At 46.9% G+C, this 11,764-nt stretch overlaps 1 protein-coding gene across 1 annotated transcript in view; it reads left to right on the top strand.

Moving 5' to 3' along the window:
• Positions 1 to 3,798: 3,798 nt before the first annotated feature.
• Emilin2 (elastin microfibril interfacer 2) overlaps positions 3,799 to 11,764 on the top strand; it is a 63,906-nt gene continuing 55,940 nt past the window's right edge. Inside the window, exons 1-2 of the mRNA XM_031368720.1 lie at positions 3,799 to 4,312; positions 4,759 to 4,881. Of these exons, the coding sequence (XP_031224580.1) occupies positions 4,170 to 4,312; positions 4,759 to 4,881 (266 nt within the window). The 5' untranslated portion in view covers positions 3,799 to 4,169. The remainder of the gene's footprint in view (positions 4,313 to 4,758; positions 4,882 to 11,764) is intronic.

Here is an 11,764-nt window from a genome sequence, read left to right as displayed (position 1 = left end):
AGAGGACACTATTTTACTCTGGCTTTCTCTGACCACTGACTCTCTTTCTGTCCCTTCTTCTGAGATAGGTGGGCAAGCACCTTGTGTTATAACCAACAAGTAAATGAAAAATAAAATTTTTAATGTGAGGTGCTAGGGGTGGAACCCAGGCCCTTGTGCCTGCCACAGAAGTATTCTACCAGTGAGACTCCCAGGCAGGAGTAGGTTTTGCAAAGCTGTTTCATCTTGGATTTTTAGGGGTGAGGGTACAACTTGTGGAGTGCTGCTTTACATGCATGTGGCCCAAAATTCAAACCACAAAAGAAAATTCATCTTAGATTTTTTGCTTTGGATTAACTGATCACACCAATCAAAGGTACAGGTTCTTATGGGGGCACTTTCATCTTAAACTCAAGAGAAATTCCACTATGCTGTTAGCATAAACTGGGTTTTGAGAGCTCTGAGGGTCATTGGCAACAAGTACCAGAATCCAAACTTGCAATATTCTGCCCACTATATTTATGCTATTGCTACTGCTGGAACCAAACGACCTGGCCAATTGCTTTGTTTCTTAATATGCTTAAACATTCTCTCGATACAAAGCTCTGTTTCTTGTGGTAGGTCCTTTCAGCTCCTGAGTTTGTGGCAATCCCGTCTAACTGAAAGAGAAAAGAAGCTGTCCCTTCAAAACCCACTGAGTGATAGCATGTAACAGATTCCCAGAATAGCCAAGTGTAGCAACGCAAACCTGTAATTCCAATGTTAGAGGCCAAGGCCATGAGTTGAAAGACAACTAGGGCATCATAGTCAGACTCAATCTCAAAAAGCAACCAAACAAAAAGAGTTGCGCATAACTGGTGCTCAGAATAAAGTGTATCTACAGAGAAGCATCAATTTTTGCTGATTAAGTATAGTTGTCTCTTGGGGTCTTAGAATTGCTTCCACCACCCTTGTGGTTGCTAAACCTTTGAGTCTACAAGACCCAAAGTGGCATTTGCATTTGCATCCAAACCTGAGTACAAGTTCCCAAGAGCCTCAACCAGCTTCAGATTACTTATGACCTACTATGAATAAATCTACTTATGATTTACAATGGAAATCCCATTTAGAATACAGTGTTGCTATGTTGTGTTGTTTAGGGACCAATTACAATAGCATATTTAATGCAGGTCCAATTTTGCCTTTCCAGGTATTTTTACCATATGATTGTGTGAATCTGTGGATGTGTAGCCCACAGGGACAAAGGCTGAATGGTCAGTCTGTCATCTCAAAGCAGGGTCGACTCTCTAAGTCTTGGATGGCCCCCTGCTTTGTTTTTTATTGTTGTTGCTGTTTTGGTTTTTGGTGTTTGGTTTTTCGAGACAGGGTTTCTCTGTATATCCCTGGCTGTCCTGGAACTCACTCTGTAGACCAGGCTGGCCTCAAACTCAGAAATCCACCTGCCTCTGCCTCCCAAGTGACAGGATTAAAGGTGTGCGCCACCACTGCCTGGCTTATTTTGTTTTCTGTGTTGGGAATTGAACATATGGCCTTACATGTGCTAGGTAACACTGTACCACTGAGTTGTATGTACAGCATTTCCTGGAATAATTTTCATTCAATAGAAAAAGCAGCTTGTGTCACCAGGTCAACTCACTTCTAAGTTTGAGAATTGCCTACACTAAAAGCAGTTGGCAGGGCTGGAGAGATGGCTCAGCAGTTAAGAGTACTGACTGCTCTTTTGAAGGTTCTGAGTTCAAATCCCAGAAACCACATGGTGGTTCACAACCATCTGTAATGGGATCTGATGCCCTCTATAAATCTTTAAAAAATAAATAAATAAAAGCAGTTGGCACAGGGTATTGAATCCTTTAATGCTAGCACCTGGGAGGCAGAGGCAGGTAGATCTTTGTGAGTTGGAAGCCAGTCTGGTTTATATAGTAAGTTCTAAGCCAGGCTACATAATGTGAACCTGTCTTTAAAAAAAAAAAAAGGAAAATTGGGGCTGGAGAGATGGCTCAGTGGATAAGTGTATATACTGAAGACCCTAGTTTGATTTCCTAACAATCACATCAGCTTGCTCAAAATTTCCTGTAACTATCTCCAAGGGATTCAACACCTCTGGCATCTGCAGGCACCAGCACTTTTATACACAGGCACACACACACACACACACACATACACTGCCAATTGTAGATGGACATAACTTGTGGGTCGCCCCCTATTTTTCCCTTCACTCAGTCTCCATTTCTATATTATATCTTCCCCAGGACACTCAATGGACAAAATAGAGGTTAGAGCAGGGTGACAGAAAAGTCAAAGAGAAAGGCATAGATCAGGTTACAGAGGACAGCCTTTTATCTCTGTTATTTCTCCCCCAGTGGCTCTTTTGAAGGCCGGATGACTTCAATCCACTATTTGCATAATCTTCCACTTCGAAAGTTCATGAACAGATTATGTCCTTACATGGTACAATGTTTTACTTTGGGAATTTTCTTTCTTCAATTTGCAAATCAAAAAGACCAATAAAACCATCAAAGCAAAGCATATGAGAAAATAAATCAACCAGTGGCTTCATTGAGTTTTATCAAAACATAGCCAAGCTTCCCTGTCCCTCCGACCCACAGCCAACAGTGTCATGTTAGTTCACAGGTACAGCAGTGAGCCTAGGCATGTCAACCAACTAGGGAGAGTAGGAGCAGCAACTAATCTCAGAGGAATAGCTCTCTCTATATCCTCTAGAATACCTCTTGTTGATGGTGCAGTATGTAGCCTAGGCTAGCCTCTGAGGTTAGTCTCCTGCCTCAACTTCCCAAGTGGAACACCACACCCTCTGTGGCCGATTTTATCTGTGGAGTTACTTCGGTCAGGCTATAGAGAAATTGGCAAAGACCCCTGTAATTTTTGAATAGGCAGAAAACATGACCAACAGAGGGAGTGAGGGAGGTATGGAGGGAGGGAAGGATGGAGGGATGAAGGGATGGAGGAACGGAGGGAGGCAGGAAGGCACCAGCAGTATCTGAACTATTTAGATGCAAAGACAAAACAGCTGTTATAATAAATGGTCTTTTAAAAATGTTTGCCCACACATACGCACATACATGTGTGTGTGTGTGTGTGTGTGTGTGTGAGAGAGAGAGAGAGAGAGATTAATGTCTTGAATTCTCTTGTCAACAGCTCCCTCCGGTGATCTCTCTCTCTCTCTCTCTCTCTCTCTCTCTCTCTCTCTCTCTCTCTCTCTCTCTCTCTCTCACACACACACACACACACACACACACACACACACACCCCGCCCCTCCCCCACCCCTTGTACGGGGTCTGTCAGTGAGCCTGCAGCCTCAGGAATTCTTCTGTCTCCACTTCCTTAGTACGGACATTACAGGTTTGTGAAACCCTGTCTAACTTTTTATTTGGGTGCCTGAGGATCAGAACTCACGTCTTCGTGTTTGCACAGCATTTTACGGACCGAACCATCTGCCTTTATTATTGATAGAAAGAGAAACATCCGAGCAGGACATCTTCTCTCAAACACTGGAGTAGCAAATGACAGTTTGTAGCTGCGGGGAGGCAGGTTGTCCACTGTCCAGCTGCAGCCCGCACATTTTTGAAAGTTCAAGACGCGTACTGGCTGCGCCTGGGAGAGCTCCTGCGTCCTCAACTTTCGCCCAAGACCTTAAAGATTGTTGGGTAGACAGCGGTGGGGCCTCAGAGGAAGAAATCGAAGCTGAGCCCCCTCTACCCCCTGCGTAGGTCCCCCGGGGGAATAACTGATGGAGCTGTCCTGGGCTTCTTGCCGGAGAGAGGCCCCGGGGATCGAGGTGGGGACCGTCGGACGCTCGCTGCACTTCCGGAGGGGCTGGGGGCGCTCTGTTTGGAAGGTGAGAGGCGGAGCTGCTGGGGTTTGGGAAGAGACCAAAGGAATGTGTAATTGGAAATTCTGTAACCGAGACCCTGGTTCCTAACCCTTTGGCTCTTTCCCCCGAACCCCCTGCCGAGAGGCGAAGGGCCGAGAGTTGGTGAAGGGAAGAGTCACGTTTCGGAGAGGGAAGTGAAATAAAGAGGGCGGCACCCGGGGGGACCTGTGCGTCATTGAGGGACCGCGGAGCGGCCAGTGCGGAGGCGTGGGGGCGAGGAGCTGGAGGGGCCGCCGAGCGCCCGAGCCCGCTGCCCGTTCCCCCTGCCCCGCAGCCTACAGCTTTGTGGGGCTCAAGATGTGTCAGGAGACCCCGCCCGGACCCCGAGCACCCAGCCGCTGGACACCGGCCCTGCTGGCCCTGCTGGCCCTGGGTGGTGCGGGACTGTGCCACGCGAGCTCGCAGCCTGGGTACCACACGAGGCCCAGTGCCAGGAACAAGTAAGTGTGCGCCCCTTATGCTCGCCCCCAGCCCTAGAGTCCCAGATTCTTGGCGGTCACTCCCGAATCCGCCTGCGGGCTCCGGAGCTGCCCTGCCAATGGCGACAGGAGGTAGCAGAAAGATCCCCATAGGCTTTTGGGGCGTCACCACCACCGGCTGACCATGTGCTCCTCACCAGGCGCCCCAGCATCCTGAAGCCGACCCGAGCAATGGGGAGTGTCTGGCAGAACTACAGGATTTGCCGCGAGCCCGAACACGCACACGTCCCGGAGCCCGCGGGTTTGGGGCTATTTGGTGTTCCAAAGACACAAGAGGCACCCTGGGGTGGTGGCCTTGGCAAGCTCCTGCCTTTGGCGCTGGTGACCGCCAACTTGTTGGGTCAACTCATCTCCCCCTTCTCCCCATTGTTCTCCAAGTTTACCCAGACCTTTTCTCTCTACCGCAGGAACTGGTGCGCCTACATTATAAATAAGAACGTGAGCTGCACGGTGCAGGAGGGAAGCGAGAGTTTTATTCAGGCTCAGTACAACTGTCCCTGGAACCAGATGCCCTGTCCATCCGCTCTGGTGTAAGTCGGGGAGCACGAGGGCCAAACGGGTGGGTGCAGTGGAGCGATGGGCTTCACCCCTTGTGGAAATCTCTTCCAGACCCTCTACAGAGTCTGAGCTCTGCACGACTCGCAGCCACGCTGGGCTATTTTAAGAGTGTGTTGTTCTGAGTGAACCTTGAAGATGCGCAAAATTTGGGAGTTTGTGATTCCTTAGGCCACAGGAGAGGATGAACAAAACCCCCACCCCCATCTTTCTCTCCTTCTTTCAATTTTATTACTAACATAAGGCAGCTGAACCTAATTAGATCCATATTGTATGTTCTGGGTCGCATAGAGATTCTAAAATGTTTTAAATGAAGGATTAGTTGAGAGGTTTGACTGGTTGGAGTTCTGAAGTAGGTGAGTTTTGTCCCAACTATCCTCTTCGGCGTTATGATTTTCTAAACTAAACTCCTCAGGTTGCTTTAGAACACTACTTTTCAAGTTAGATTTGTGGACTCATGAGGCAGATCTCAGAATGGAGTAGCCCTTGAAGATGAGCAAAACAGTTAACTATCTTTTTTCTCATAAAGATTCCCGCATCTTAAAAAAACGGTGAAGGGAAATGATTTGTTAGTGCAGATTCTGCGAACACGTTGTACTCATCCAATGGTGATCAGGGAGGTCTTTGAGTTTTTGTGGAAGCCATCTCAGGAGACCGCTGGTGTGGATAAAAGGCTGGTGGGGACACGTGATGGTAGGGATTGTTTCCACTAAGAATAAGTTGTTTGTCTTCGAGCACATTGTCCGTGCTGCACAGAATGGTCAGTGGTGGGCAGTTCTGTCTCTGGCCAGGCTCAGGACAGGCTGAGCTTGTATCCCAGCAAGCTGCTTCAGGGGGCAGGGAGAAGACGAGGCTGTAGGCACGTAGGTCACTGGGTACCACCCAGGCTGCATTTGGGAGCCACAAGCAGGGTTGGAGAGTTCCTGGGAGGCAAAAAGAAAGTTGGACAAATTTGCAGAAACACAGGAGAGCCCTTTACTTTTTAACATATAGGGAAAATGCTGATGCAGACTCCCTGGCCGGCCAGCACAGAGATTCAGAACTGTCAACCTGCCTTAAATTGGTCTGTATTTTGATTTAGACTTCACGGCCCATGGCCAGCTGCTGGTGACAGGATAGCCAAGTGAGGTTTTTACACTGCAAAGGAAACACAAACCTAGTATTCAACACAAACTGGAAGGATTTGCTTGATATTAGAATTGGATTGTCAGCCAGGACAAATTCATTCCCTTTACACAAGAGCTATATTTTATATTCTTCTATAATCTTAATTCTTACTATGATACTTCAAAGGTAAATTTTTCATTAAAAATAAAATTTAAGAGAGGTGGTAAAGAGGAGTTGGTAAAGAGTACTTGCTATGCAAGCTTGAGGCCCTGAGACTGAATCCCTAGCACCCACATAAAACTCTGGGAATGGTGACTGCCAGGCAACCCCAGCACTATAAAATGGTGGAGATGTGGGGTGGCTACTTCCTGCTTGCCACAAGCCAAGCCAGCAAACTCCAGAGAGAGACTTTGTCACAAGAGGGTAAAGTGGACCCGGGCAGTGGTGGTGCATGCCTTTAATCCTAGCACTTGGGAATCAGAGTCAGGCAGATTACTGAGTTTGAGTCTACAGTGTTTCCTGGTCTATAGAGTGAGTTCTAGGACAGCCAGGACTACACAGAGAAACTCTGTCTCGCAAAACCAACCAAACAAACAAACAAAAAAAGGAGGGTAAGTTGGAGGGTGAGGGTTGGACACCTGACTTCTCTGCTTCCTCATGCACCTGCACACGTGTGCACACACTGAACATACCTACACACATGTGCACATACACTGAACACATGTGCATACATGCTAACACACCTGCATACATGCAAACACACGTGCACACACATGTACACAATGGACACACATATAATACATGCATGTTTGCATGCATACATACATATATAGAAATTTGTGTTTCTGGGAGTAGTTTTTTTTGAAACATGGTCTTACTTTCCTGGTTGGCCTCAAACTTAGATATCTGCCTGTCTCTGTTTTCTGAGGGGGCTGAGATTAAAGGCACGCACCAGCATGCTTGGTGATAATTGTGGGGTTTGTTGTATTCTCCCAATGTTTGTGTTTTGTTTTTTTGTTTGGGGATTTGAAGCAAGGTTTGCTAAGTAGCCTGAAATTTACTATATAGCCCAGGGTGGTCTTGAACTCAAGGTAATCATACCCTGACCTCTAGAGTGCTGGAGTTATAGACATGAGGCTCTACTCCCTGCTTTGCTTTTTGTTTAAAAGATGACTTGGGCTGGGATATAGCTCCATTGGTAGAGTACTTGCTTAGTGTGCATAAACCATGACTCATCCCCTAGCATGGCATGAACCAGCTGTGGTAGCACACTCCTATGATCCTCAGATCTGGAATTCTTACAGTGTGGAGAGACTCCCGCTTGGTCCTAGGCTGGCTTTGGGTATACATTTTGGGAGACATGGAATTCTTCCTGTGGGATGATTGGGCAGCTGAAGTGCCTGGCACTGAGGCCGGCTTACATGCTCTGTAGTAGCTATTTTTATAGCAATCCCTGAGACTCATTAGGAAGCAGCAGAACCAAGTCCAGCTCTTTCCTTTTCTTCTCCAGCCTCAGCCTCCTCCTACTCCCTCAACTCAAATACTCAAATAGTTCCTATTGTCTAACAGTGTCTAAATCCCTATGTGTGTGTGTGTGTGTGTGTGTGTGTGTGTGTGTGTGGTGTGTGTATATATATGTGTGTGTGCAGTGTATGCGTGTATATGTGTATGTGTGTGTGTGGTGTGTATGTGTGTATGTGGTGTGTGTGTATATGTGTGTGCAGTGTATGTGTGTATATGTGTATGTGTGTGTGTGATGTATGTGTATATGTGTGTGCAGTATATGCGTGTATATGTGTATGTGTGTGTATGTGTGTGTATGTGTGTGTGTGGTGTGTGTGTATATGTGTGTGTGCAGTATATGTGTGTATATGTGTATGTGTGTGTGGGCACTGTGTGTGTGTGCGCGTGCGCATGAGTGTATGCATGTTTGCTGGCCCCCTCTTAGGTGGGAATGGAGAAGCAAAGGCCTACTGTGTCTTACTTCTGTCCTAGAGCTCACGTTCGGCTGGTTGCTGGTAGGAAATGACGGTATTTCTCCTGAGTGGGACTACTGATCCCTGCTTTCATGTATCTTTCATGCTTCATGGCAGAGATTCCAGATAGTTCCAGAACTTTCTGCTGGACCAACAGCTGTTAGCATTTGTGGCATCTGGGGGTGTCCTTTCCATGGCCAGGATGTCCAGGGAGCCAAGATGCAAGCAGTATGTATTTGCTTTGCCTCTCAGTTCAGGGCTCAGGCTCTTGGGGCTTGGAGTTTTCTGTTTTCACAAATCACCTACCCCTGCCCTTACCCTTCTGGCCACCCTTGTATAATGTAGAACTTTTTCCTTGCCCTTGGCACTTTAATTAAAGTATAATTCACATGCTGTAACAGTCACCTTGCAAAGTGCTCCTATCCATGTGTTATGTATGACACGTGTCTACAGCTGTGTAGCTGCCACTGTAACCAAGGAGCAAAAAGTTCCTGTACCTGTCACTTGCCCCAATACCTGCTAACAAATGTGCTGTCTTCTCTTGTCTATCCAGAGGAAAGTGATACAAATGGATCGTTTTTGACATTAGTTTCTTCCACTTAGCATGAGACTCTGTGTGTGTGTGTGTGTGTGTGTGATTTTTGTGCTTTGAGATAGGATCTCTCTATATGATCTTCCTGTGGCCTTGAACTCTCAATTCTCTGGCTTCAGCATCCTCAGGGGTGGGTCAGCATGTGTGCCCCACCATGCCCTGCTCAATTATTTATTTTTGAGATGAGGTTTTATTGTGCTGCCCTGGCTGAAAGCTTAGACTTAATCCATTTATTGCCTCTGCAACCTCTTGAGTATCTGGGGCTACAGGCAAATCAGAACACCTGGCTTTTGGAGGTTCTTATTCGTCATTTGTAGTCACTGCTTTATTCCATTTGTGAGTTAGAGGTGTGTGTACTATTTTCTGTAAGGGCTAGAGGGTAGACATTTAGGGTGATATGGGTCAGGCAGCCTATGTTCAGGGTCACTGTTAGGGAAAGCTTGTCATTGGAACTGTAGGGCTACTGACCGGTTCTATGAATCCTAGACCATCTGGGAACTGTGTTGCTTCTGTTGGAGCTTTTGTGAATGAAGCCTCTGTAAATGTTCAGAGATAGGTGTCTGTGGAGACTTTCTTTGTAGCTCTCTGGGCTTGTAGTCTAATTCTTCCCCTCAGCTGTAGTTTGGACATTCAAACTTTGACTTTTCAGATAGCACATATTTTCAATGGCCTTTATATTGCTGTTACAAACCTGAATCAAGTCTAATATTCAGCCACATCTGTTCTGGGGAAAGATTGTGACAGTCTACCTAAGCACTCAGAGTCCAGAGTCTGGTTCTTGTAGCAGAGAAGGCACACACAAATACTAGAGCCAAGCCAGGCATGGTGGTGCATTTGGAAATAGATATGGGAGGGTCAGAAGTTCAAGACCATCCATGGGAGTTTGAAGCCAGGTTGGGCTGAGACCTCATCTCAAATATATAAAAACAGTCTGGAGCAATGGGCTCAAGCATGAAGAGCACACACTGCTGTTGCAGGAGACCCCAGTTCAGTTTCTAGCCCCCTTATTGGGTGGCTCACAAGTGCCTAAAACTTCTACTCCAGGGGCTCTGACACTTTTGTCACCTCCAAGGACAGCTGTATTCACATGCATATAACTCCACACAGACACTCCTACATATACATAATTTAAACACACATACTCACACCCAACCTAAAGCAAGCCTAATACTACAGCTTCATCCCTGAGATTTCTGATCTCCATGCTGCCTGCCCACTCTGGAGGCCAACGTATCACCCCATAAGTCTGTGGGGTACATTAGGGAGGATCAAGGATATCAAACAGATGGCGGTTTGTCTAAGGACTCTGATTCCAGACTCCAGCCTGGGTCAGTGTTTCTCTGCTCAGCTTGCTGGCCAGTCTGGTTCCTCCAGAACCTGTCCTTAGGGATCTTCCGACCTCCCTTCCCCATTCTGCCTATAAGTATAGCCATTGATGTTCTCTAGTAAGAAAACCTAAAGCAGAGCCTGTTCCAGCCTTGGCTATGTAGAATGTTTCTCAGTGACTGCACACAGGTGCCTATCTCACTGTCTGATTACTTGAGGGCTATTCTCCCAAAGTCTCTAGAGGCTATAGGGCCTTTTTTTTTTTTTTAGATTTATTGCCAGGCGGTGGCCAGCCTGGTTCCTGGACAGCCAGGGCTACACAGAGAAACCCTGTCTCGGAAAAAAAAAAAAATCAAAGGGCTGGAGAGATGGCTCAATGGTTAAGAGCACTGATGGCTCTTCTGAAGGTCCTGAGCTCAAATCCCAGCAACCACATGGTGGCTCACAACCATCCATAATGAGATCTGATGCCCTTTTCTGGTGTGTCTGAAGACAGCTACAGTGTACTTATATATTATGAATAAATACATCTTATTTTTTTAAAGGTTTATTTATTTATTATGTGTAAGTACCCTGGAAGAGCAGTCAGTGCTCTTAACCGCTGAGCCATCTCTCCAGCCTGCTTCCCAGGATCTCACACCTCAAATTTGGAACCAGTTTTTGCCTTTCTGTTATACAGTAGCTTTACTGTGCCATAGAGGAGTGAGGACTTCCTTCCTGTGGTCTGGCTTAGGATGCTGAGTGAGGCTCAAGAGAGCCTGGAGACACTCAGCTGAGAGCAACTCGCTAGTTCATAGCCCTTTCTGTTAAGGAAACGATTACATTCATATGTACTCTCTCCGCTAGCTTCTGGCCCCTGCATTGGGTAGGAAGAAAATCAAGATCCAAGAGAATTTCCACCTTGGGCAGTCTCTCCTTCCTTCTTTATGTATTTGGCAGGAATGGAGGTGGGCGTGACTGTGTACTGCACTGAGTCAGGGTCAGAGAACAATTGCAGGACACTGTTCTCTCCTTTCTGCCTTTGTGTGGGTACTGGGGAAGGAAGGTTGAACTAAGGTCAGGAGGCTTGGTGGCAAGTACCATTACCTCAGTGAGCCATCTTACCCAGCCCCAGAGCATTTCTAAAACCCGGAATCCAAGAACATGATGCTCATGACTGTTGAGGGCTCTGCCACTCTGTCCCTGGTTAAGACTTTTTTGTTGTTGTTTTTTGAGACAGGATTTCTCTGTGTAGCCCTGACTGTCCTGGAACTCATTCTGTAGACCAGGCTGGCCTTGAACTCAGAAATCCACCTGCGTCTGCCTCCCAAGTCTCCCTGCATCTGCTGGGATTAAAGGCGTGTGCCACCATTGCCTGGCAAGATTTATTTTTTATGTGTGTGGGTGTTGTGTCTACAAGTATATGTGAGTACTACCCACATGCCTAGTGCCCATAGTCAGAAGAGGGCATTGGATTCCTCTGGAACTCAAGTTGTGAGTTGCTAGATGGGTGCTGGGAGCTAAACCTGGGTCCTTTGCAAGAGCAGCAAGTGTTGTGAACCACTGAGCCACCTCTCTGGCCCTTGGTTCTTGTTTTGTTGCTGTTGTTTGGTTTGTATCCTAGGCTGATCCTATATTGGAGATCCTCTCCTCTGGTCTCCTGAGTGCTGGGGCCTCCACCTCATCATTTGTTCTGTAAAGCCACAGTGAGAGGGCTGGCCTTGGAAGTAGGAACCCAGGCAGGTTGCAGGGAAGGATTCGCTTCTGTCTGCCTGAGTTTACCCAGCCTCCTTTCTGCTTTTCCTGTATTTTTTTTCTTCTGTAAGGATGCTTGTCCATATTAGATATTAGTGTTCTTCTTTCTTCCTTTCCCCTCCC

Source organism: Mastomys coucha, unplaced genomic scaffold, assembly GCF_008632895.1.
Source record: "Mastomys coucha isolate ucsf_1 unplaced genomic scaffold, UCSF_Mcou_1 pScaffold14, whole genome shotgun sequence".
Classification (NCBI taxonomy): Eukaryota; Metazoa; Chordata; class Mammalia; order Rodentia; family Muridae; genus Mastomys; species Mastomys coucha.
The sequence above is the reverse complement of the archived record's forward strand: the minus strand, read 5'-3'. Positions and strand labels throughout refer to the sequence as shown.